The sequence below is a fragment of the Colobus angolensis genome, unplaced genomic scaffold (genome assembly GCF_000951035.1).
Source record: "Colobus angolensis palliatus isolate OR3802 unplaced genomic scaffold, Cang.pa_1.0 Scaffold73, whole genome shotgun sequence".
NCBI classification, from domain to species: Eukaryota; Metazoa; Chordata; class Mammalia; order Primates; family Cercopithecidae; genus Colobus; species Colobus angolensis.
The window spans coordinates 4,669,996-4,696,493 of NW_012121043.1; the positions used below are offsets into that span (position 1 = coordinate 4,669,996).

Genomic DNA, 26,498 nt, shown 5'->3' on the forward strand with positions numbered 1-26,498 from the left:
CTCAGCTAACTTTTAGCAGCAGCAGCAGCATTATCAGTGGCTATGAGGGCTTGGATATCTCCGGAGGGGAAAAGATGGGAAAGGCTGGCTTGATTATCATAAATATTAAATAAGCCTTGAGACATGATTGATAAATCCAGAAGTGGCTAATAATAGTGTCAATATTCTTCCATATCAGAGATCATATTTATGAAAAAAATGCTACTATTATTTTCATCCTGTGGAAGGCAGTGTTGCTTTAAACAGTAGAGCGTGTATACAGGTACACACGCGTAGATTGTATTTTCCATTTTATACATGCAAGGATTCTTTAAATAATTCATTACACTTTTTCTTTAACATATGTAGTTTTTCACAAAAAGCCCAAGTAAAGGGCTGTGAGGACTTCTAATAGGATCACCGTATAGCCATGACACTTTCTGATTCATGATTTACAAGAAATCAAGAAATAGAGTTGGAGACATTTAGACTAGCCTACAAATCTGTGTGTGTGTGTTTTAATGTTTCCAGCCACGAACCTTAAACAAAAAGTGTAGCATTAAAAAACTTCCCTTCGTCCCCGAGACCCCCCAACTCTAGACACTGGATCCCCGGAGACCTAAGCTGGGTCATCGGAGTCTGGGGCGCCGGGCGACAGGTGAGCGGCTCAGGTCCCGCAGGGGTCTGCGCGGGTGGGCGCCGGGAGGTCGCCGAGCCAGTCAGTGCCTAAAGGACCGTGAACTCTCCAGGGGCCAACGATCACCGGGTGCTGAACTGAACGTTTCCGCCAGTTCCTGGACTTACTCGAGTAAAAACAAACAAACAAACAAACAGCAACAACAACAAAAATACTAACAGCAACGGGACTGTAATAAATCAACTCGGAGTGGGTGCAGGAGGTGCCGGGACAACCCACACTTAGTCTAGGATCCCGTAGATCCCGCATCCAGCTTTCCCCGGGACAAGCGGTGAAGCTCTAAGCAAGGCTGATCACTGTCCTCAATCATCACCGAACCCGTGCACAGAACCCGTGGCCCCACGCTCTCCTATCCCCGCCAGCCCCAGACCAGTCTCACTGCCACTCCGCGCGCAGGAGGAACTGGCAGCCGCGGACGTGAGGAAAGCTGCCGCGGCTTCAAACTCCGTAGTGCGCAGGCGCGACACACAACGCGCAGGCGCCGCCTTGAAGTGACTTCTCCAAAAAGTGTCTTAGTTCCTGGTCACCTGAGCTCCGGGTGACGCGGCTGCGGTAGCTGCGGATACACGCCTTCCGCGGGTCCTGCCTGGCGACCCCGACCTCCTCCTGCTGTCTCTCCGCTCCGCCACCCCAAACCCGCCAAGGTCGTCTCCTTTTCCTCCTGTCCTTTCCCAGCGTTGGGCCGGACCGGGCCGAGCCGGGCCGCCCGGGCGCGGTCTTGAACCATGGCGTGCCTCTTCAAGAAGAAAACCGTGGATGGTGAGTTCCAGGCCGGGCTGAAGGGGCCCAGCTCAGCGTTTTCCCAGCGTCTTTCTGGGCCTGCCGGCCGGGATTCTGCCTACTGTCTGTCCCTGGAGGCGGGGCTGGATCAAGTGGTCCCACAGGTGACCGCCCTCGCTGCACCACTTCTCTGCCTCCCTCTTGCTTCTGACTCACCTCACCTTAGGCTCACCTAGGCAGTCTGGTTGCTTCCCTAGCCTCACACTTCCCCCACCCTCGGGTTTTCCTCAGCAGGATGCTGAGCGTTTCGAGAAGGCTAGCGGGGTGCTGCTGGCCCTTGAGTGTCAGTAGATTGGAGAGCTGATGGGTTTCTTGTTGGTTTCCTCTGCTTCGATTGTTGCTCTTGGGTTGGGAGACGTACTACTTGTAGGCATCCAGACAGGAAACTTGCAGCCTCGGAATGGGGAGGGGAGGGGAGGGGATAACAGGCTCTAGTTAAGAAATGAAGTTGGGTCTGGGTCGGTTGCTTCTTTAAGAACACTCCATCAATAAAGAGATATGAAACAAATGCTTTTTTGATTGATCCCAGTAGAAAAATAAACCCAAGAGAAGGGCCCAGATTTAGTTTTCATAATGGATTTTTCTCCCTTATGATTATCATTTGCCAACTAAAATAAGAGATGGGGTATATATTGTCTTCATAGAAGTTTAACATGTGAAGATACTTGGGTTGTTTCCCACATTTAGATTAATATCATCTTGAGGGGAGAAAAGTGAATGTAAAAGAATGTACAAGTTTTATGGTGCTCATATGCGATGCCTGTAATGTGTTTATATAATACTTGATATTTTCATTGACTGCTACCAGCAATTAAATTCATTCAAGTTATTTAAAAATTGTGTTCCCCATTATATGTTTAGTCTAGGTTGTTGCTGGTTCAGCCAAAGAATCACTTCTTTGTAAGGGTCTAATTCTGCCACAAAAGGAGCAGTGGTAGCTAGACGGTGATTGGTACAAATAGGGTGCTCCGTCCAGACCTGGAAGTGACTCCTTCATTCCTTTGTGTTGACTATTCCAATGCCAGCAAAATTATTTTGGGGAGGATAACAAAGAAGTCATCTCTGCCCTGCTACTCTACTCTTCATTTCAACACATGATGCTACTTCACCTCTAATTTATCAGATGACATAATACATTTTTCCTTAATCTGGGTGACTGAACATTTTTTTTGATTTATTGACTTTTTATTAAGTACCATTTGCAATACCTGGAATAACTACCAACTTGGTATATAATGTGATCAATGATGTGAAATGGATTTTCTGTGTGCTTTTCATGAGAATGCTGCTTAATCTTTAATATGGCACTTTATTTTTTCAATGTTTTAGCCACCACTGTTGTGAGCTTCACTTATTTTACAGTACTCCAGGGAGTGGAGATGGGGGAACGATTTATTTTCTTTTTGCTTGAGTTTTATATAGTTACAGGGTTTTTTGTTGTTTAGCTTTATGTAGTGAGAATTTACTAAATGGAGGAAAAATGGTTTAATCTCCCTTACTGTGATGTTACGATTAGAGTTAATTTTTTTTAACAATGAAAACCAAACATTCTAGTTTTAATTGCTTAATACCGTCAAATATTTTCAAAGACATAAATCTCAGTTCTGTGCTTCCTGGTGCCTTTGGAAATCTAGTGACTATTGTACTTGAAGTGTAGAGGGGAGAAAAGAAAGACAATGGGGATGTGCAATGAGTGTTTAACTGTATACTCATTTGCAGTTATTTCTTCCAAGAAATAATGTTTTTGCTGAATAGATTTATTTGTAAAAAAAAGTCCTAAGGACTCTTGCTAGGAACTATGCCACTCAATTAACCATATGTGCAATTTCCAAATGTAAATTTGGCCAGCAGGTACATTTACTATAAACTACCAAGATGCATACTTGATGTTTTCTTACATTATCGTTTCCATTCCAATCATTTACTGACATCTTAATAAATAGATCTGTATTTTCATTATTTTGATGTAGAGCTTTACTTTTTTTACTCTCTGTTTTATTGAAAGGAAGGTTTTTTGTTTTGTCCAAAAGGTGACAGCATTCTTCTTGGTAATGAGGCTGTATATTATGAATATGAAATTTAATGTATTTTTATTTCTTTCTCTCAGATCCTTGGATTGATCATGAGCTCTTTTATTGTGTGCTGACTTTTAAATCTGTTCCAGCAGTAATGAAATTCTGATATATAAGGGAAATATGTACCTGCCTATAGATCTGGGGAATAATTGAATCTTTTTTTCTGTTTGGATTGGCTGGAAGAGTTATATACTGTATCATTAAAGACTACTGCACATGTAAATTAAAAAGGAAGACAACGTTACAGCACTTATTACTATTCAGAGTTATGTTTAATTCATTTTTGACACAAAGATGAACAAGTCTCTGCAGTGTATACTTTGCTAAAGAAATTAATAAGAGGTATACCTCAAGAGAAGGGAAGAATCCTTTGGAATTTGAAATTACAATTGAGTACTACTTGGTTTTCCTTTTACCTGTGTAAGGATATACATATATATATATATTATTATGTTTACCTACAGTGTTTATTTCCCCCCTTTGTAGTCTAATAGTGACCTATTTAGGGAAGCTAATTATGAACCTGTAAATCAGGATCCCACTAGGACTTGTCATAAATGCACAACTAAACATGCCTTAAAAGTGAAGTTCTTTAAGCACTATATAATTTTTGTCTGTTAACCTCGGTAGAGACAAATTTGACTAAATCAACACTGTGCTAACCATTGTGCATGCAGTATCTTATTTCTCGTAAAACCTGCAAGTACTCATGTAACATCCATATAAAATGAGAAAAGCAAAGGACTAAATCATGTGTTCAAGATCATACAGCTATTAAGTGTCAGAGCTAGGACCTCTTCCCTTTGAGTATTATTACTACTTTTTTCTTATTAGAGATTGATAATGAAACAGTTTAATTTTGCTCCTCTTATCAAGCACATGAAATTCTCAACGTTTCGTAGATACCATGCAACGTTTACATTCTTTCTGGAACCAGACTTTTCTTTTGGAATTAGTGGTAGAGCTTTACTTTGTAATGGTGGTGAAACTGGAAATAACCCACTCCTGACTCTCCCTGGACACAGCATTTCTTCGGAAGTATGACCAGTTTCTTTTTGCTTTTATCTAAACCTTTTGAAGGAGTAGTGATGTCTTATCTCCACTTCTTTACTTAACAGACTGCCTCCCCCATCTTATAGCAGTAGATGTTGCTTAGATCATCAGTAACTTCTAGGTTGTAAAATCTAATGGCCGTTATTAGTGATCATCTCTTGGGCCTATGTTTTGCATTTGATCCTGATAATTAATTTATTCTCTGAAATTCCCTCTCTTAACTTCCAAAACATAACACTCTCTTAATTTTCCCCAAATTCCTCTGACCGCTCCTTTCTTTCTCCTTTCCATATATATATATATTTTTTTTTTTTCTTAAACCTACCCCTTATGTGTTAGTGTTCTTCTTGGTTCCATCCTAGGCTACCACTGTTTTAACTGCATTCTCTCCCTGCATGATTTTTTTTTACTCCTATTTTAATTACAACTTAAGTACTGATAGATCCCAAATCTGTGTCTCTAGATGTATTTTTGAGTTTCAGGCCAGATGTCCAACAATTCGCTGAGTATCAGTACCTCGGTGTCTCACAATACCTCAAACTCAAGATCCCATACAGAACTCATCATCATATCCTCTTCCAGTGTCCACAGTGCTTGATGTTGCCCTCTACCATCAACTCATTACCAAGTCCTGCTGCTTTTGCTTCTTAAATATTGAACGCATAGGATCTTCCTCTGTGTTCCTGCAACTCTTTGCTCTAATTCGGATCCTACTTACCTTGTACTTGACTATATCACCTTTTTGCTTTTCTTTCCTGTAGCTTCGTAGCCGTTAAATCCTTCATCCACAAAGTTGCGTGTGTAATTGAAACTTGAACCCAAATCTGACTATGTTACTCCTCAGTGTAAACCCCTTTATGAAATCTCTGGCACCAACAGCATCCACTGTGAGTGTTTCAATAATGCATGTATGGCTCTCCTTGAACTGACCCTTCCCTTTCTAGCCATCTCTCTGGACGTTTTGGTGTCCGGCAGCACTGTTCTTCTGTTCGTTGGTATCTACCGTACTCTTTCTCGCCCTGACGTATTTTTGCTTTTGATGCCCTTATGTCTAGAATTCCCTTTTTCTCTTCCTCTAGTGAACTTGAACTATCCTAGGTTTGTTTCTTCACAAAGTCTCTATTAAGTACCTCACTACTTGTGTTCCCCTTTTGTGGCATTTTTTTTCTGACTTGGATTCACTAGAACCATAATAGAGCCTCCTGTACTTTCAAAGTTGAATAATGCTTATTCTGAGTCTCTTCTACATTCCATGTTTGTAAGGGGCTTCAGAGTCTTCAGCAGAAATGAAAATATATCTGCAAGAGTTTCTAATTTAGAGATTAAATCTCTAAAATAATATCATTTACTAACCAAAGTAGTATTTCCAACATCCAGGGCTTAGAAGAACCTGGATCCACACTTTGCCACCCACTGTGAACTTTAGTGCAAGTTAGAGGTAATTTGAAAAACACTACGGAGAGAAGAGGAACAAAGCTTCTTGGCTTTTGCCTCATTGGGATGATATTTGCATATGCTAGTTGTCCAGAGTTCAGAAACTATGAGGTTTTGACTAAGTTGGGATAAATTGCCTGTCAATGTATCAGTTGTGATGCATCGTATTTCTGATGTTAAAAGGAAGTAAAATGGAGTATCTTTCAGAAACGTTTTTTTTTCTCTATTCCATGATAAAATACGCCATTCTCCTGGTGGCACCTGCAGAATTCAGGTCTTTCCCAGGATGTCGTGTGTCCCTTTAGTGCTCCTTATTCTGGATATTTAAAAAACTCAAATTTTACTTTCTACTTAATCCCTCCATTCTTGACATACCATAGAAAAATAATTGAACATGGGATTGAGGAACACAGTATACTCCTCTGAGCATTTTCTTAGAAAAACATTCTCCCTCCTTTTAGAACAGTTATTTCTGTAGGCAAAAGTGTTCCCTCTGTATTTCCGCATCCCCAGCATGACACCAAAGACAGACATTTCCTTTCCTGCTACCATTTCATATCTTCAGGTCCGTTGGCCTGTGAGGCTTTTCTTCCAGGACACATTCCCTCTCATTCTCTCATTTATCTAAGCTGAAAAATGCGCTTTGACAGTTTTCTGAACTGAAGTTTTATTGATGATGTTACTAAAGCTGTTGTCATTGAGGACCAAACGAGACTCAAAAGTCTGCTGCCATGTGCCCATCTCAAAACCTTGTTTTAGTTCTTGAAAACACTGGCATTTTTATGGTTATAAATTGGTTCAGATTAATTCCTCAGGGCTTGAGTGAGTTTTGAGAGTTACTAGTAGGAGAAAAATATTATTTTTGCTACCGCATATGCTACCATGGGTCTTGGCTTGACTCTCCCATTTTCTCTTCAGTGTTTTGCCTCTTCCAAGTCCTGCTGTTTCTCAGCTTAAACCTGGTTCTTAAGTTGGTTGGCTCCCTGACCATGTATAGGTAGAATAAAGCTGTTGGCATGATCCCCCTTTTTTCTTTTTGTTTTCTATAGTTGCCTTTTGTTTTCTTTTTACCATGTATTAGAACTGATTAGTTAAGCTGATAATATTTGTCCCTGAGTCTCAGATATACCATTCCCAAAACCTGAGAAGCAAATTTGGTTTGCAGATCAAATTCTAATTACTTTGTACCCACTCTCACTCTCATTTTCCTTCTGCATTTGAGTAAATCTTGTTCCTAGAACCAGAACTTTCTAGATAGTGACCTTTAATGTTTCTTTTTAACGCCTTAGCTTTTGAGTTTGTAATATTTTTGCGTTTTTTTTTTTTCTCTTCATCAACCCAAGATGAAACATCCTCACACAGCCAGGACCTCTTTTCACTTTACTGTTCATTGGCAAGCTCCATCATGCCTAGTCAGCTGAATTCGCACTCACTCTGGGCTTTTCTTATAGCCATAGCACAATTAGGGTTTGTCCAGTGCTGTTTCCAGTGTCACAGTGCTCCCTGTTCCCACTGATACTAGCTGTTACAGAGCTTGTAGGTGAAGTCTAAAGTAGAAGCTACCTCTTCCCTGGAGATCTTGATACCTTGAAACTAGTCAATGGAGATTATAAAGTAGGATGTGGGAACATTTTGTTTCTATCTCAATTCATATAATGATTAGGTTTAGAGGAACTGATAGGCAATAAAATCGCATAGATAAAAATGTATTTTCTCAAAATAAATACATTTAATAGTAGGAAATTTGGCTTGTTAAATTAAAAAGTCTGTTATGACCTTACAGTGAAAAGCACAACATACAGTATAGTGGCTACTTGTCTGGTAGATCAGCTTGAATCCTGCTGACTGGTGGTGATTTGCGTACTGTTCCCGCATTCCTGAGGCATTCATCCTGAACTGCCTTACAAACTTGAGATAGCCCCCCACCTTCCCCCAAAAGGAAGGCACTTTAAATAGTGTGACTCACAAATTAATGAATGTCCATATTTATACTTGATAAATACTTTTTGCTTTTATCCTCAAATGTACAAATTATATCTAAACTAATAATAGGGAGGACAGGCATCATTCAAGTTGGGGCTTGCCCTCAAACCCCAAGCAGAGAATTCTAGTGAGCTAGACTGGACCATATGGGAGACCTTTTTTGTTTTGTTTTTATTTTTTATTTTTTGACTTTTTATTTTTTGTAAGCAGGTAAACCATACTGACTCAGAACCAAACAAGGCAGAAACAGCTTGTGTCTCTTAAGTCCAAGACTTGAGTCTATGATCTTATCACTCTGCTGTAGACCTGTGTGTTTCCTTCAGTAAGAAGAACCTGAAAGACTCGAGACAGGCTTTTAATGCCCAGAGTGGAGCCGGCCTGGGTGGCCTTTTCTAAGTGTTGTGCTGGGCATGGGCGAAGAGAGGGTGTTCGATGAATCAAGCCTCCAGACCCTTTTTTATCTCACTGAATGGTAAGAGAGAGAATATGCTATATCATATCCATATACCTTTGGCAGGTTCACAGTGTGAAGTTTTCTATTACCACCTATTGTGACGTCTTTGCAGCAAACCACAAGGTAGATGAAGTCCTAGAGAATGAAAAATTCAGTGTACACCCTTATCTGCCTGAAGAAAGAAGCAGAGGATAGACAGGAGTCAAGCACTCTGTCTCTCTTAGGTGGCAACAGTACCCTGTACATGTTTGTCATGATCTTGCCTCACATTTAAAAATGGGGAAGGTAGAAAGTTATAAGGGAAATAGCCTATTATTTCAATGCTCCACATTTCCATTGTAGAAAGCTAGCTATCATATTTCAGATTTTACTATTGTTAAATTATCTTTTTTGACAACTGATTTTGTTTTACATTTTAAAGACGTGTTAAATATGCCTGTGAGAGGAATCCTTTCACATTTCAATGTATGTGTTTGTACTCCCATAGATCGCTACTAAGTATGATGTATTGGGATGGTATTTGCATGAAGAAAGGTGGGACTACAAACAAGCAAATAAATAAATATATGTATTCGCTTCTCTTAAAGAGATTGTAATCTTGGGATGAAATCATACCTACTAAGAAATAAATCTAGTGGATAATAAACGTGGCTGTAAAAACATGAAAATTGTCTCAGACCGTTTTCATATTATTCCTTCTGAATTATCTAGAAGACCAAATTATTAAACATGGATTTAATATAGCGATTGTTTTTAAAAAAGAAGAGTAATTTGTTAGTTTTATAGTATATTTCTATTGTCTCATATGAAAATATGTTTTACTGTCTTTCCATAATATGTTTTAAAGTGTTGTGATTATGTTTTAGTATGTAATATTAGCCGCTTTGAGTTTATGGCTTAGAACTGTTTAAATATTAATAGGCCTATTAACAACTATGAGGCTGTGGAATATGCGGTAGTTAATTTTCTTTATTTTTCTTTTATAATATACAGTGACTGTTATGGTACATATAGTTACATTAAATTGAGAAAAGTGAAATTAAACTATTTTAATTAAATTACATGTTTTGTTGAATTCACATGTAATCATACTTGTTTTTCCATAAAGATGGCTATACCTAGCCTCGATGATTCTCAGATACCTATTGGGTGTTCAGCAATTCAGTTCAGTTCTGACAGTAATTATCTAGAGTTAGGGCAGACCCTATAAGTGAAAGACAGTCCCGCAAGACTGCCCTACTTCAGATGCCACTTGGAAGTCCTAGGTTGCCACCAGTACTTCTGACTGACCAGGTTTTCCTACAACTTCATCTTCAGGTTTGATAATCCACTAGGACAACTCTTAGAACTCATCAGAGTGCTTCATTTACTGTTACTGGTTTATTTTAAAGTATACAACTAGGAATAGCCAAATGGAAGTGATCCATAGGTCAAGGGTCGAGGATGGAGGACAGAGCTTCCATGCCCTCTCTGGGTATGCCATCTTCCTAGCATATCAATGTGTTCACCAACTGAGAGATTCTCTGAATCTCTTAGTTAAGGTTTTTTCATAACCTAATCTCAAGCACCCACCTCTGCTGACATGTGGGGGTGGGGTTAAAATGTCTCACCCTTTAGTCAAGTGTTTGGTCTTTCTGGTGACCAACCTTTCTGAGGCTATCAGCTGCCCTCCCACACCTACCCCATATACTCAGATATGGTGCACAGGAGCTTGTTGTGAATAACAAAAGACATTCCTATCATTCAAGAAATTTCAAGGGTTTTAGGCCCTCTGTGCCAGGAACCCAGGACAAAGACCAAATTTATATGTTTAATTATATCACCCTCATAATGAAAAAAATGTATATAGATAGAATTTTAGATCTTAACTTTCAGCAGTTGCTGTGCACCTGTGACAATTATCTGGCCACAATTTAACTTCTCAGTATAGTGGCTTGTCTTTCTGAGCAGCACTGTTGTAGCTTGTATAAGACCATCATCATGACTGGGTGCAGTGGCTCATGCCTGTAATCCCAGCACTTTGGAAGGCCGAGGCGGGTGGATCACCTGAGTCAGGAGTTCGAGACCAGCCTGGCCAACATGGTGAAACCCTGTCTCTACTAAAAATACAAAAATTAGCCAGGCATAGTGGCACATACCTGTGATCCCAGATACTCGGGAAGCTGAGGCAGGAGAATCACTTGAACCTGAGAGGCGAACCAAGATGGCGCCATTGTACTCCAGTCTGGGTGACATGAGTGAAACTCCGTCTCAAAACAGAACAAAACATCTGATACTGCCAATTCATCTTATACTAGTTGAGTTTAGGGAGTCCTTAGTACACAAAGGAGTTGTACTCCAGAAATTCATTTATTATTTGAGTTTAAAATTTAGAGCACATTTTCTATGGAAACAGTGGGCTAAGTGGTAAATGTTTTTTATATCAGTCCATTGGCTTTGACAAAATAGGGAGCTAAGTCCAAAAGAAGATCGGGTGTGTTTGAGTGTTGCAGAGGAAGAGGTTCATGATTCCACTGAAAGACAGGGAAATGAGAGTATGTTTGTTATTTGGGGTCAGTCTATAGATGTCTGAGGAAAGGTGTGTATTACGGACTGAATTGTCCCCTCTGCCCCCCACAATTCATATGACAAAGCTCTCACCACTCGTGACTATATTCGGGGATAGTGCCCTTAAGGGTGTAATCGAGGTTAAAGTAAAAAAAAATTGACATCTAGTAAATCTAAGGGTTTTTTTTTTTTTTTTTGACGGAGTTTCGCTCTTGTTGCCCAGCCTGGAGTGCTGGAATACAATGGCATGATCTTGGCTCAACGCAGCCACCTCCCAGATTCAAGCTATTCTTCTACCACAGCCTCCCGAGTAGCTGGGATTACAGGCATGTGCCACCACACCCAGTTAATTTTGTATTTTGAGTAGAGATGGCTTTTCTCCATTTTGGTTAGGCTGGTCTCAAACTCCTGACCTTAGGTGATCCACCCGCCTCCACCTCCCAAAGTGCTGGGATTACATGTGTGAGCCACCGTGCCCAGCCAATATAAGATTTTTAAAAATCATGATCTGTGAATCCGGTATTTTAAATGTTATTGAAAATTTTACAACCCATAAATTTAGGTTTCTTTTGTGATTCTCCTAGATGTAATAAAGGAACAGAATCGAGAGTTACGAGGTACACAGAGGGCTATAATCAGAGATCGAGCAGCTTTAGAGAAACAAGAAAAACAGCTGGTAAGTAGAACATTATATTTCAGTTTAACTTTTCAAACAAATTTGGAAATTACTGTAGGAATAATTAGCTAACTAGGAAAAAGGCACATGGCAGGTGGCAAGTGATTTACTTAACTAAGAAATGGCAGTTAATAATTTTTGTGTCTTCTGCTTACCTTTGTTTATTGTGTCATTCTGCTGACTTTTATTGGGATTCTGTGTATTCTGTTGATTATAGAATCAAATTATTCTTCAGTTTGTGAGAGTCATGAGTATCTAGGAAGAAATATTGCTCAAGGCAGAACCACCTTCTTAGTTAACAGCAAAGATAAAATAGTCATGGAAAACAAAGGAAGGTTATTTAAAAAATTACATTAACTCGGAGGAGTCTTGCTTGATATTTTAAAGATCATTGTGTCTTTGACAATAAATGTACTTTTATAATAGACTGATCTGCTTCATTTTTAAATATTCTTTATGGTATGTTTTTATGTGTATGTTGCCTCAAATCTTTAAAAAATGGCTTTATTGAGGGATAATTGACATGCAATAAACTGTACATATTTCAGGTGTACAATTTGATAGGTTTTGACATATGTATAAACTCATGAAACCATTATTACAGTCAAGGTAATGAACATACCCATCTTCCCTAAAAGTTTCCTTGTGCCCCTGGAAATCCCTCCTACCCATCCCTGCCTGTCTCCCTTTTTCCTGGTGAAGCAAATACTGATCTGTCACTGTAGATTAGTTTTCATTTCTAGAATTTTATGTAAATGGAATCATAGAATATATCAACTCCTTTTTATGGCATCTTTCACTCAGCTAATTATTTTGAGGTTAATCAGTGCTGTTTCATGCATTAGTGTTAATTACTTTTTATTGATGAGTATTATTCAATTGTTTGGATATTTCACAATTTGTTTATCTGTTTACCAGCCAGTGGACGTTTGGGTTGTTTCCAGGTATTGGTTGTTTGAATAAAGTTGCTTTAAACATTCAATCAAAGTTTTTGTGAACATGGTTTTCATTTTTCTTGGGTGTATTCCTGAGCGTGAGATTGCTGGGTCATAGGGTAAATGTATGTTTAACTGCTAAAAAATTAAAATTAAAGTGCTGAAAAATTTGCAGAGTGCCCGTAATGTTTTCTCTTCCCATTAGTAATGTATGAAAGTTACAGTTGTTTCCCATACTTGGAGTTGACAGTCTTTAATTTTAGCCATTTTAGTGGGTGTATAGTAGATTGCCATTTTAAATTTCATTTTCTTAATCACTAATGCTGTTGAACATCTTTTTATATACCTGTTTACCATTTACTTATCTTTTTTGCCAGAGTGTCTATTCACATATTTTACCTATTTTTTCATCAAATTGTTTTCTTTCTTACTTACAATAGATTTTTATATATTGTGGAAACAAATGCTTTATCAAGTATATGTTGTGAAAATATTCTTTCCAAGTTCTTAACCTTGTCCTTCATTTTCCTAAGTGTCTTTTGAGGAATGAAAGGGTTTTTTTGACTTATTTTGATCAAGTACAATTTTTTATTCTTTTATTCTTTTTTTCAATGTTGGAGTTTCTTACAAATGTCAATTGGGTCAAATTTGTGATAGTGTTTTCTAAGTCTTCTGTATCATTGCAGATCTTCTGTCTACTTGTCACAATTAGAGTGTATGCATAAGAGTGGAGTTGTTAATATTGCTCATCCTTTTTTCTATAATTAGTACTTTTAGTGTACTACTTACTTTTAGTGTACTAGCTCTGAGTGCCTAACCCAAAGTCAGTAATATTTTCTCCTATGTTTTCTTCTAGAAATATTACCATTTTAGTTCTTACATTTAAAACTGTGAACCGTATTGAATTAAGTTTCAGTATGGTGTCAGGCAAGGGTGGAGGTTCACTTTTTGCATATGGAAGGTCAGTTGTTTCAACATAATTATTGCTGACACTTTCCCTTGTCATCTTTGTGGGAAATCAGTTGTCCAAATGTAGGCATCTTTCTGGGCTCTATTCCATTGATTTATATGACTGTTTTTAAGCTAATACCACATTATTTTTGTTAATAAAGGTTTAAAGTAAGTCTAAAAGTTAGCATTAATTCTTCCACTTCACACTTCTTTTTTCATAATTGTTTTGGTTGTTTTAGGTGCTTTGCATTTCTATAGGAACTGTAGAATACAGATCAGTTTCTACAAAAAAGATCAGATTTTGATTGGGATTATGTTGAATATGTACATATTAACATTGTGTCATAAGACATATTAACATAATGTTAATTAACATTAACAGAAGACATATTAACCTTATGTCTTCTGACCTATGAAGGTATTACATCTCTCCATTATCTAGATCCCTATTTATTTAGATCTTCAATTTTCCTCGGCAGTGTTTTGTACTTGTTGAAATAGTTGTGTGGTTTTCTTTTTTAGTCTGTCAATACAGTGAATTACTTTGATTATCAAAAGTTGAATCAACCTTTTGTTCCAGGCACACACCTCACTTGCTAATGACATATTTTTTTAATATATTTTCAGTTTGCTGAAATTTTAAGAATATCTGCATCTGTGTTCACAAAATATACTGATTTGTAGTTTTTTTTGTGTGTGTGTAGTGTAGGAAGCAGTGCAGTGTTTTTATTTGATTTTGATATCAGGGTAATAATGCTGGCCTAGTAATGCTGGCCTCATAGCATGAGTTGGCAAGGTACTCTTTTCTTTACTGGAAGAGTTTGTATAGTTCTTCCTTAAATGTGTGATAGGATTCATCAGTAAAGTCATATGTGAATGAAGATTTTCTTTGTAGGTAGATTATTAAACTACAAATTCTTTTTTAAAATAGATATGCAGTGGATTAGGTCATCTGTCTTATTGAATGATCTTGGTGGCTTTAGTCTGTCAAGTAACTTGTCCATTTCTATTAAATTTTAAAATATACTGATACGTTGTTTATAATATTCCCTTACTATCCTTTAACATCTTTAGGATAAGAAGTGATGCCCTTCTTTGCTTTCTCAGTATTTGTAACTATGTTCTTTCCGTCTCTCTGTCTCTTTCTCAGTTTTCTTCGTCATCAGCCTGGTTAGTAGTTAATCAATTTGATTGATCTATTAAACACACACACACATACACACAAAACAGCTTTTGCTTTTTGGTTTCGTTGATTTTCTGTATGGATTTTTTTTTTTTTTTTTTGTGATGGAGTCTCATTTTGTCATGGGTCTGGAGTGCAGTGGCGCCATCTCAGCTCACTGCAACCTCTGCCTCCCGGGTTCAAGTGATTCTTCTGCCTCAGCCTCCCAAGTAGCTGGGACTACAGGCGAGTGCCACCACGCCCAGCTAATTTTTGTATTTTTAGTTGAGACAAGGTTTCACCATGTTGACCATGATGGTCTCGATCTCTTGACCTCATTATCCACCCGCCTCGGCCTCCCAAAGTGCTGAGAGATTACAGGCGTGAGCTACCGTGCCTGGCCAGATTTTTCTTTCCTAGTTTGTATATTTATTTTCTTGTTTATCTTATTTCCTTACTTTGTGTTTCATTTGTACTTCCTTTTTCTATGTTATGTTGAAGCTTATGAAGTATTCGTTTTTTTCAAATGTAAACTTCAATGCTGTAAACTCTTCTAAGAGCAATTTTAACTGCAGCTCACAAATTTTTATGTTGCATTTTCACTTAAATTCAAAATACTATTTCCTCTGTGCTTTTTTTCTTTAACCCATGACTTATTTAGAACTATTATTTTTAAATTTCCACTTATTTGCGATTTTCTTTTCATATTTTTCTTACGAATTTTGAGTTTCATTGTAGTTAACATACTTTGTGTGATTCCAGTCCTTTAAAATTTATTGAGCCCTGTTTTCTGATGTAGAATATGGAATACTTTGGTGATTGTTTAGTGACACTTGTAAAGAATGTATATTCTGCTGTCAATGTTGGAGTTTCCTACAAATGTTAGTGAGGTCAAATTGGTGATGGTGTTTTTTAAGCCTTCTGTATCACTGCAGATTTTCTGTCTACTTTTAGCAATTAGACTTTATGCTTAAGAGTGGAGATGCTGATATTTCTCATGCTAATTTATGCATTTGTCTATTTCTCCTTTCAGTTCTGTCCATTGTGTTTTATATATTTTGAATCACTTTTATTAGGTACACATACATTTAAGATTGTCCTGGTATCTTTATGTATTGATTCCCTTATATCATTAGAAATACCCCTTTTTGTTTCTGGTAGTATTCCTCGTTCTCAATTTTATTTCATCTCTATTAATATAGCCACTCTAGATTGGCAGGTTTTGATAAGTACGTGTATAGCGTATATTTTTCTGTCCTTTCACTCGACTTTGTTTTTGTATAAGTTGGTGTCTTCGGATAGCATATAGTTGGGTTTGCTTTCTTATCTAATCCAACAGTCGGTCTTATAATTGAGGTATAAAATGGACTATTTTATTTAATGTAATGATATTATTAGTTTTAGATCTATCACCTTGCCCTTTATTGCTCTGTCCCACCATCTCTTTGCTTGGATGTTTGTTCTTTTTCTCTTACTTTCCTTTGGATAGTCTTTTTTTAAAAATTTTCTTCTGAGCTCTACATGTGCACTGTTGTGTAGACTTGCTTTGTATTCATGGATGAAGATACTAGTTCTGTCCTTTCCATGTAAACATGCAGGCTAAATTTCTTTCTTAGATTACTCTTTTGCTCTATGACTTTATAATAGCTCCTTCCCCTCTTCATGATCGGGGAGAAAGGGTCTGTTATGTATATTAGATCTGTTCTTCTGAAATAAATTATTGAGGACTACCAGTTAATGATTTCATTTATTCTGTTTGTTTCTTCTCTTAGGAATTAGAAATTAAGAAAATGGCCAAGATTGGTAATAAGGAAGCTTGCAGAGTTTTAGCCAAACAACTCGTGCATCTACGGAAACAGAAGACGAGAACTTTTGCTGTAAGTTCAAAAGTTACTTCTATGTCTACACAGACAAAAGTGATGAATTCCCAAATGAAGATGGCTGGAGCAATGTCTACCACAGCAAAAGTAAGTGGGAGCTTTTATATTCATAGATTTATAATTTTATAAATGATATTTAAATATCAATATTGAAAGTAGATTTAAAAGCACCTTCTGGTATATATGTGGTACAAAATGTGTGTAATTTTTAGTGAAATGAGTTATAATACTAGATAATCCAGGTAATTACTTCTAGATTCTTTATTGATATGTTTTAATACAAAATTTATTGTTTGAGGACAATCTATTTTCTTTTTTTTTTTTTGAGACGGAGTCTTGCTCTGTCACACAGGCTAGAGTGCAGTAGCAAGATTTCGGCTCCCTGAAGCCTCTGCCTCCTGGGTTCAAGAGATTCTCCTGCCTCAGCCTCCTGAGTAGCTGGGATTACAGGCATGCACCACCAGCACACCTGGCTAATTTTTGTATTTTTAGTAGAGATGAGGTTTCACATGTTGGCCAGGCTGGTCTCGAACTCCTGACTCCGATGATTCGCCTGCCTCAGCCTCCCAAAGTGCTGGGATTACAGATATGAACCACTGTGCCTGGCCAACAATCCCATTTTCTAAAGATCACATGTAGCTTCTGATTTTATAAAATTGACTTTTAAAAGTATTTACTTTTTTCCCCTCTAATTGTCAGATGATTTTTCACCTAATCTCATTGTATGTTCTGACTACCTTTGAGTGATAATTTCCTCTTGATTCATTTTTATGAATGTGTCAGAAGGTCACATGAATAGTAAGAAAGATTTATCAGAATGTTTGTCTAGAGCTGATGTTTAACTTACTGCATACACACACAAACACATTTTTCTATATCTATAATCAGTGTTTTTACTGTAGAGTTTAAAGGACTCTGAATCTTTCAGTCATTTAATAAATAAAGCACTCCTTGATACTGGTAGTAATCAAAAGAGGCTAAGACAGAAGCTCTGCTTTCACAAATTTTATAGTTCAGCTGGGGGAGCTTAAGATATGTCTCTAGGAACCTACCCACTATATATCAGTCGTGCTAAGCTTTATGAATTGCACAGACCTTTGAATAGGGTGATCTAAAAGACATTGCATAAGACAAAGGTTTTAAGAATATCATTAGAGGTTAGATGTACACAAGAGGGATTATGAATATGAAGTGCAAAAGAAAAAAAAAGCTTCAGAGGAAAGTACAAGCTTTATGTTAGGGAAATGGTATACACGGGCGGTTTTCTGTTATTCATAGTAGTTATGTCCCATGAAGTCGGGAACACTGAAATAGTGCATATTGAACCGTTGCTCCCAGGGGAAATACTGAGTTATATTTCTGTGAGCCTTTGCCCACAACATTTTTTCATCACCTAATCTGTACCTAACTAACCTTGCGTTTCTGTTTAAAGATGCCATATTTAATAGAGAGTTGATTTGCTCATATTGAGCTCATGACCAATAGGACTCTATCATTCCGGAACAAAGCTTATCTAACATATATTTTCTCCATAAAGCGCATCATGTCCTTCTTTCACTTAGGAACACTGGGCAGCATGTTAATACAATGTTTGGGGATCATTTTTTATCAGTGAAATCACCAACAAAAAGTACAAAAGTGAGAAAAATGTGACACTAAATAAACTGTGGAAAGGACACTTAATTTGCAGTAAGAAGGCAGAACATCAGCTTGTTTGACCTCAGCTGGAAATGTGCATGTTGGGTGACTCAGATGTTTTGCTGCTTTGTAAATGTCCACAGATAAGCCTTAAAACACTGCAGGTATTCATTTGAGGTTACAAATACATTTTAATGAGTAGGTAAATTCTCAAATATGGAATCCACAAGTAAGGAGTATTAACTGCAATTGCGTTTTAGACAGCAGAGCACATGAAAGTCGAATGCTGTACAAACTTACAGTTAGAAGGAATAAATTCAATCTTTGATAGCAGAGTAGGGAGATTATAGTTAACAAAAATATATTTTCCTCGGGTGGTGGACACCCTAAACACTCTGACTAGATCACTATGCATTATATGTGTGTAACGAAATTTTATATGTGCCCAGTACATTTGTGCAAATAAAGAGTAGAGTGCATCCATTTTGTGAAGTCCAAAAAGTACAGTGACACATTATAATCTTTAAAAAGAGCAAGTTTCAAGCCTCAAGCCGGGCATGGTGGCTCATGCCTGTAATCTCAGCACTTTGGGAGGTCAAGGCAGGCAGATCACTTGAGGCCAGGAGTTCAAGACCAGTCTGGCCAACATGGCAAAACCCCACCTCTACTAAAAATACAAAAATTAGCTGGGCATGGTGGTGGGCATCTGTAATCCCGGCTACTTGGGAGGCTGAGGCAGGAGAATTGCAGAAACCTAAGAGGCAAAGGTTGCAATGAGCCGAGATCACGCCGTTGCACTCCCGCCTGGGTGACAGAGAGAGACTCTCTCTCAAATAAAAAAGAAGAGAGAGAGAACGTTTCAGTATACATTTTGTTTCTCAGTTACCTTATTCTTTTTGATTGTCTGATTTTTGAGACAGTCTTGCTCTGTTGCCGAGGCTGGAGTGCAATGGTGCAATCTTGGCTCACAGCAACCACTGCCTCCCAGGTTCTGGCGATTTTCCTGCCACAGCCTCCCGAGTAGCTGGCATTGTGGGTGTGAGCCACCGTGCCTCACTAATTTTTGTGTATTTAGTAGAGATGGGTTTTTGCCGTGTTGGCCAGGCTAGTCTCAAACTCCTGGCCTCAAGTGGCAAGAGAAAACATAGCGCGTTTAAGGAATAAAAGATGTGTCTAGAGGACAGTAGTGCAAAGTTTCATCCATGTTAGGGCTCATAAGAATTATGGAATTTGACTTTTAGCACTTAAGAGCACTGGAAAGCCACTAGAGAGTTAAGTGTGTTGGGGGTGGGCAGGGATGAGGGGAATGCAGTGTCATACTTGGAAAGAATACTTTGACTACAGTATTGCATGCAGTTGAGAAAGGACTGTTTGCCTCATATCTTTGAAATCAACGTGTTTTCTATTGTATGGTTTCTTTTAATATACTGAATTAGCTATATAATGCATACACATATGTTTATCGTGCATATATTATGCATCATATATACAAAAATGCAGTCATGTCTGCCTTAACATTCTGAAAAATTCATCTTAGGCAGTTTCATCATTGTGCAAACATTTTGGAGTATACTTCCATAAACCTAGGTGATATAGCCTACTACGCATCTAGGCTATGTGGTATAGCTTGTTGGTCCTAGGCTACACTGTACTGAATTTTGTAGGCAGTTGTAACATGACGGTTTAAGTATCTGTATATCTAAACATAGCTAAACATAAGAAAGGTATAGTAAAAATGGAGTATTATAATCTTATGGGGCCACTGTCGTATATGCTGTGGGTCATTAACCAAAAGGTAAGCACATGACACATGATTGTAAATAAATTTTGGTGATGCTAGAGAACATTAATCTCTTAGTGAAATGAGTTGTGAATGTATAATGTAAGAGAATTGTTTTCACATAGTTTTTCAAAACTCACATTTTTATATTTTTTTAAACCGTCATCTTAAATGTGTTAATAGATTAAGTATGTATGCTAGTATATCTTCTAATCTTTTGAAATTTAGACATTAAAAATGTTAATGAAAGTTTTTATAAAAATTAAATTTAAAAATTTATTGACATTACCTACTTGCCACATAAACAGGTAAATTTAATTTTCCTATTTGAATAGCAAAGGATTTTATGCTGATAATGTTTTTTCTTACATAATTTCTTGCCTGCTGTTCAGATGAGGTTTTCCACACGGGTCTTTATTATATAGATGTTAAGCAGATGGTTTCCAAATGACTTTCATTTTTTTCTAGAATATTTACCACTGTATGTTTGATTACGGTAGGATGGCTATCTTTTAAAAGCCTGTCTATATTTGATGTGTTCCCTTTTGACTTATTTCATAGTAAAATTTTCAGAATTATGAAAGTAACATGAATCTTGTAAATACATTTAAAGACAATGCAGGCAGTTAACAAGAAGATGGATCCACAAAAGACATTACAAACAATGCAGAATTTCCAGAAGGAAAACATGAAAATGGAAATGACTGAAGAAATGAGTAAGTTTAAGAAGTTATAATGAAATGTATAGTTTTCTTATCTTTGAATTAGACATTTATTTACTTTAAGTCTCATATTCTCATTCACGAAGGTAGAAATGATGAAACCAAAATGACAGGCTCAAAATTCGATTTGTATTTAACTGAGGGAAAGGTATAAAATATGTTATGCCATATCTCTATTACATGTTGGCTTTAGCAATTTTACTTTATCGATTAGTATACAAAAACCAACTTGTGAGGTAAATAATTCTTCATGATATAAGTCAGGCAGTTTCAGAGTTATGTCGACTCTTTGGTACTATAGAAGATTTGCCTGTATTAGTGGTAGAGGTAATGGAGCTCTTTTTTGTTTGGTTTGTTTGTTTGTTTTTCTCATTTTTTTTCCCTCTCACAAGAGTCTTCTAATATTTAGTTTTTGTCTTTTTGAATATAAACTAATTGCATGTTATGGTGGAAGTGCAGAGAATACAGAGACAGAGCATATAAAAATCATCACAGCACTCAGATGTAGTTACTGTTAATGTTGTACATTTATTTTCTGTTTTTCTCTCATAATCTTGATCTACAAAAGTGAAGTCACCTTATATGTACAATTATGAATATCTTGCTTTTTAAAAACATAGTAGTATAACATAAGCATATACTTGTGACCTTGACATTAAATCTTCTCTGAAGTCTTTTTAAAAAATAGCTTTAATATCATTTAGCATCAGTATACCCTAGTTTATCAAACCATTCTTGTGTTGGTCAGTAAGATCGTTGTAAAATTTTTAACGTGTTTGATAGTCCTTTTAAAATATGTTTAAGCATTATCTTTGACTGAATTTCTGAAATCTCCTTAGAATATTAGCTTTTATAAGGCTCTCGGTTTGTGCTACCAATTCTTTCCAGAAAGACTACACCGATTTTTATTTCACCAATAATGAATGACTGATCCTTCATAGCACCCTGATCAACATTAGATCATTATTTATATTATGTTAAAAACTGGCATCGTTTTGAAAGTATGTTTTCTAAATGTTTTACAACTATAAAACATGAACAATAGAAAAAATAAATGTTTTACAACTGCGTAGGGATATACCAGTTTAGCTTTGCTTATCTGCTAGTATTTTAGTTTAACAGCATTTAATAACATTTAGTGTATAAAATAGTATCGAATTAAGTTACCAGGGTTAATAAACTCATTATTATTCTAGTATTCTATTTCAGGATACCTATTTTTAGTCTCGGTTGTAATAATATTGCCTGTTTATCTTTGACAGCTCCAAAAGTTCTGTAGTTTTTACTTCAGGCCTTTAGTTTGAAAACTATGAGTTTTTTCAGGTTGTTGAAACATCATCAATCATATTTTAATGACTGAGAGAACTGTTTATTATATAAACTGTTATTTATATAATGATCATAGTATTTAACATGTGGTTTCCAATGCGAGTGATGGCAATCTTTACCAAAGAAATTAACTTTTCCATTAAGCTATAATGAAAAGAATCAATAACCCTTACTTAATCAGATATCTATAATACCTATTGCAGTTGTTCTCATTTGTATTTTAATACATTGCAAATTAGTCTGTAGTATAATAGTAGTTATTGATGGTTGCTCATTTTTTTTAACAACCTAGTAAAATACACTAACAATATTTTCATCCCAAAATAAATTCAAGGTGTAAATCAATATGTCTTTTTCCAGTTGGAATTTATATTCTCTATGTTGCTCCAAAGCTTGTTCACATTTAAGTTAAGACACAAGATCTTTGGGAAATCTTATAGTATACCTGTGATGAGCATTATTACACTTTTTCTGAAAGCGTTCTTTGTTAGTCTGATTACACCTCTCTCATCTTTTTCTTCTATCTACTTCATTCATTTTTTTTTTTTTTTTTTTCTGCAACCACTTCTTTACTTAGGCCCTTATAAACTCCGCATGACCTGGACTTATAAACTCCGCATGACCTGGACTTCACATCTCCCGTATTACTTTGCTAAGTTACATCTGAGTAACATACGGCTAAATTATTTTTTTCCAGGATCTTACCTCTGAGCATATTGATTAAATTCCTTCAGGGGTTTTCTGCTTACTACAAGATAAAATCCCCAAATTTTAAATAAAAAACATGAAGGAAGTGTTTAGGTTATGAAACATCTTCAGTTTATACCCTAGATGACTGCCTACCTTACGTGACATTTTCCAGGGAGTCATGATGCATAAACCCATAGATTATAGGTTTGTTACTATAGCAGTCCTAAACCAGGACACCCTGGTACAAGCGTTCCACAGACAAGGACTCTGGTAGTAAACATTAAGCCTATTTGTCAGGAGCCACAGTTTCCAACGTGATTACAAGGAAATCAGACTAGGTTACCTGTCTGTCTTCTTCTGGGGACATTCACCAGATACCAGGAGAGGAACAATTTTAGGCTAACTGCTGTAATTTTTTTTTCTCCCAGACATTTTCCATTTATGTACCTTAAATAACAACCAAACAGAAGAACTTATTCTTTCTCGCCTGTGTCCCTGTTGCCTCACCATGGCTTTGCCCAGGCCGTTCCATTTCTGTGTCTCTGTGTGGTTAAACCCTGTGTGTCCTTGCCAGAGTACTTCACATGTTACTTCCTCCCAGTTGGATGTAATCTCCTTCTCTGAAATTTTGTAATCATTTATCTTTTATCTTACCGCAATCTGTTGAATTTTTTTTCTTTTATACTCAAGTGTCAACTACCCGAGGTCTTTATTTTTCTCCGTCTATACACCCATTGTATTTGTATTGCATTTCAGGCACTAGGTGCCCAGTTTCAAAGATAAAAAAGACACAATCTCAATCCATCAAAAATTGTTTCCCCACAACTCAACATGATGCATTCTATACAGAGTGCTTTCAGTAAATATTTTGGGGAGGGAAGAGAGGTAGGAAAGGTTGTAGCAGTAATAATCCTGTTAAATCGGACATCATTCTTTAGGCAAATTTATTAAAATACTGAACCTTAGATTTCTTTAGAATGTTCTACGTGTATCTTGAATGTAAATTTAAGAGGTATAAAAATATGATTATAGATATAAAAAGAGTAAATTGTTTTCCGGATGTTAACAGGATATTTTACTCGTGCATATTCTTCCTCTACCAGCTTAATGGATACAATTTGTGAAATAATATTTAAAAACCTTAAACATGTAGGTTTGAATATCACATGATTTTTTGTCTATTAGATGTAATTTTTTAAAAAACAGAGTAGACTTGTTTACTATAGGATAATTTGTGTTGAAATGAACACTATTCCGGATTTAATGGCTCAAATATGTATTTATCAATGTACTTCACTGACATTTTGAAGGATTTTTTTAGTTCACTGAATTTGCTTCTGTAATATACAAAATAGTTGAGCTAGACTGTAAATATGTAAATCTAACCTGAAATTTGTTTGAAAGTAAATGCTTTGCTCCTTCTCCCCTATCCCCCAGTCAATGACACACTTGATGACATCTTTGATGGTTCTGATGATGAAGAAGAAAGCCAGGATATTGTGAATCAAGTTCTTGATGAAATTGGAATTGAAATTTCTGGAAAGGTATGGACATCATCTTTTCTTCGTTGGGTACATGTTTTTTATTTCTGTTTCAAAAGGAAATTAAAGAGACCTCTTTACAGCACATCCTGTTACGTCCCAGTCCAAATGTTTGCTAACGCACGCTTTTGTTTTTCTTTGTTGAATATAGATGGCCAAAGCTCCATCAGCTGCTCAAAGCTTACCATCTGCCTCTACTTCAAAGGCTACAATCTCAGATGAAGAGATTGAACGGCAGCTCAAGGCTTTAGGAGTAGATTAGTCAAAAAATGTCATAATATTTTGCTTACTTATGTAGTATAAACCAAGCACAGTGCAGATTTCTTTTACAAAATACATGTATTTTACAGAAAAAAAAAAAAAATGAGACTGTGAGTGAACAGTTGTTTCCTAACCCGTGGCTATTTTGAATCTTTTGCCAAAGAATGACAATGATGCAAAAATGGGAACAGTTTGGATTTTAATTAGAACTATTTAGGAGTGATGATGTGTAAAAACTTGACTTCTCTTTTGCATGGCACAGAGAAATTATAGTCCTTACTTGATGTCAGTTTATGTTCTAAATCTTTTTCACTGAATATAAAAATCTTGTTAAATGCCGTTAGGCACCAACTTCAAGAGGGTTGTAAAAATATTAAAAGTATATCATTAATTCTGTATCTGTTGCTTGTCTTTTGTAAGTGATTATGTGTTATGACCATAGGCAGTTACAGCTGCCAAATTATTTTTAAATGGTCAAAAAGAAGAGTGCTATTTAAACGTCTGTCTTAAACAAAAACTGTCATAGCTTTTCTTTTTCTTTTTCCGTTGGGAGAACATTCTAGTTGGTAAGTTTATTACCTTTCAAAATGTGCTTGGCACCTGCCTTAAATAGCACAGATCTATTGTGCACATCTTTAAATCGTTTCAGCTGGCAGAAAAGAATTACATTTAAAACCGAAAGCAAGGCCTCAATACAAAGATTATCCTGGCTCTTTTCTATCTCTGTGGGCCTCACTGAAATATGTACTCTTATTTTAGACACTCCTCTCTTAAAACAGACCAGGTTGCCCTGGTCTCAGAAGAAACCTATGATGACTTGTCCCTTTGATGCCATTACTGTGCATTGAATATAATTAGTAAAAATAGACAATGAATAAATAACACTTTATAGTAAGTAAACAATATATTTTGGCCGTCTAAAAAGTGAGGATTATAATTATGTGAATTATAATTTAAACTGTTTAATTTTGTTGAATGTGTATATTGAATCTTCTAAATTGAAGCCATTATTCTCAATTAAGTACTACATCTATGACAATGCTTGACCTACATTTTTAAAATAAAAAATTAACTTCCATAAACCACAATTTTACCAGAAATTACTGTCTAAATGTGTATTAGCAGTATTTTTTAAGGTGAAATTGCCATGGTATCTAATGAATGTGTAGACAGAGAGAGAAAATGAAGGAGTGCCAGACGAGTTAGAATAGAAGTTAGGATTAGGTTAGTTTTGAAAAGTGATGTTGTAATAAATGGGTTCTAACACATCCTGCCATGAAAACTGGAGGAGATATGTGTAAGCTGGTTAATTTAGGACGGTGGACATTTTGGGCTAATACTGACAAAATACGTCTTAGGACTACTATACATGTGACACGGATTGCCAGGAGGAACGAAAAACTAAACTGTATAGTTTATATTCCATAAACCATTTTATAATGTTCAAAGATTAGGTTTCGTTATTGATAGTATTAAATACAGTTTCTCTTAACAGTGATGGGTCAAAACATTTTACTGGATTATGGAACATGTTTTGATTCTTGGATGTACATAATAATGCCATCTAACTTATTTACTTTCTTGTTTACATGTGAGAGCTTTTGTTTTTAAAAATTATTTTGTTAAAAAAAATCTCAATAAAGATTTATTATTGTTGTCATTTTCTTACCTTTTTTGCTCTTTTTGGTTGCTGCTAAAATTAAAAATTTTATTCTTATTTAGTAATTTTTCAAAAGAATGATCTTTATTATTTTCCCAGAAGTATAATTAGATAAACTCTGCTACTTACATTTAAAAAAAAAAAACAAAAACAAAAAAACTATCTTTTTAAGAAATAATTGGTACAAGACTAGTGTTTGTGAATGTAATAAGCCTAAGATTTGGTGGTTTCACATTAATAATTTTTTCCCAATATTCCCAGGGATTGAACA

The 26,498-nt window shown here is 36.3% G+C and overlaps 1 protein-coding gene across 3 annotated transcripts; it reads left to right on the top strand.

The window, feature by feature from the left end:
- The first annotated feature begins 1,141 nt into the window (after nt 1-1,141).
- On the top strand, nt 1,142-26,235 carry CHMP2B (charged multivesicular body protein 2B). 3 transcript variants are annotated; one of them, XM_011927581.1, is made up of 6 exons: nt 1,142-1,435; nt 11,587-11,678; nt 16,499-16,693; nt 20,638-20,740; nt 24,203-24,309; nt 24,458-26,235. In XM_011927581.1, the coding sequence occupies exons 1-6, from the start codon at nt 1,402-1,404 to the stop codon at nt 24,566-24,568; spliced, it is 642 nt and encodes a 213-aa protein (XP_011782971.1). In that variant the 5' UTR covers nt 1,142-1,401; the 3' UTR covers nt 24,569-26,235. The 3 variants fall into 3 exon arrangements, with proteins under 3 accessions (XP_011782971.1, XP_011782973.1, XP_011782972.1); XM_011927582.1 differs by having other exon boundaries at nt 1,165-1,435; nt 16,499-16,603; XM_011927583.1 differs by lacking the exon at nt 11,587-11,678.
- The last annotated feature ends 263 nt before the right edge of the window (nt 26,236-26,498 follow it).

Excerpts from the sequence above, each read along its gene's own strand:
- CHMP2B (XM_011927581.1), top strand. The coding sequence starts at position 1,402 with ATGGCGTGCCTCTTCAAGAAGAAAACCGTGGATG. Across the intron at positions 16,694-20,637 it reads CAATGTCTACCACAGCAAAA|ACAATGCAGGCAGTTAACAA; the intron begins GTAAGTGGGAGC and ends ATACATTTAAAG. Across the intron at positions 24,310-24,457 it reads GAATTGAAATTTCTGGAAAG|ATGGCCAAAGCTCCATCAGC; the intron begins GTATGGACATCA and ends TGTTGAATATAG.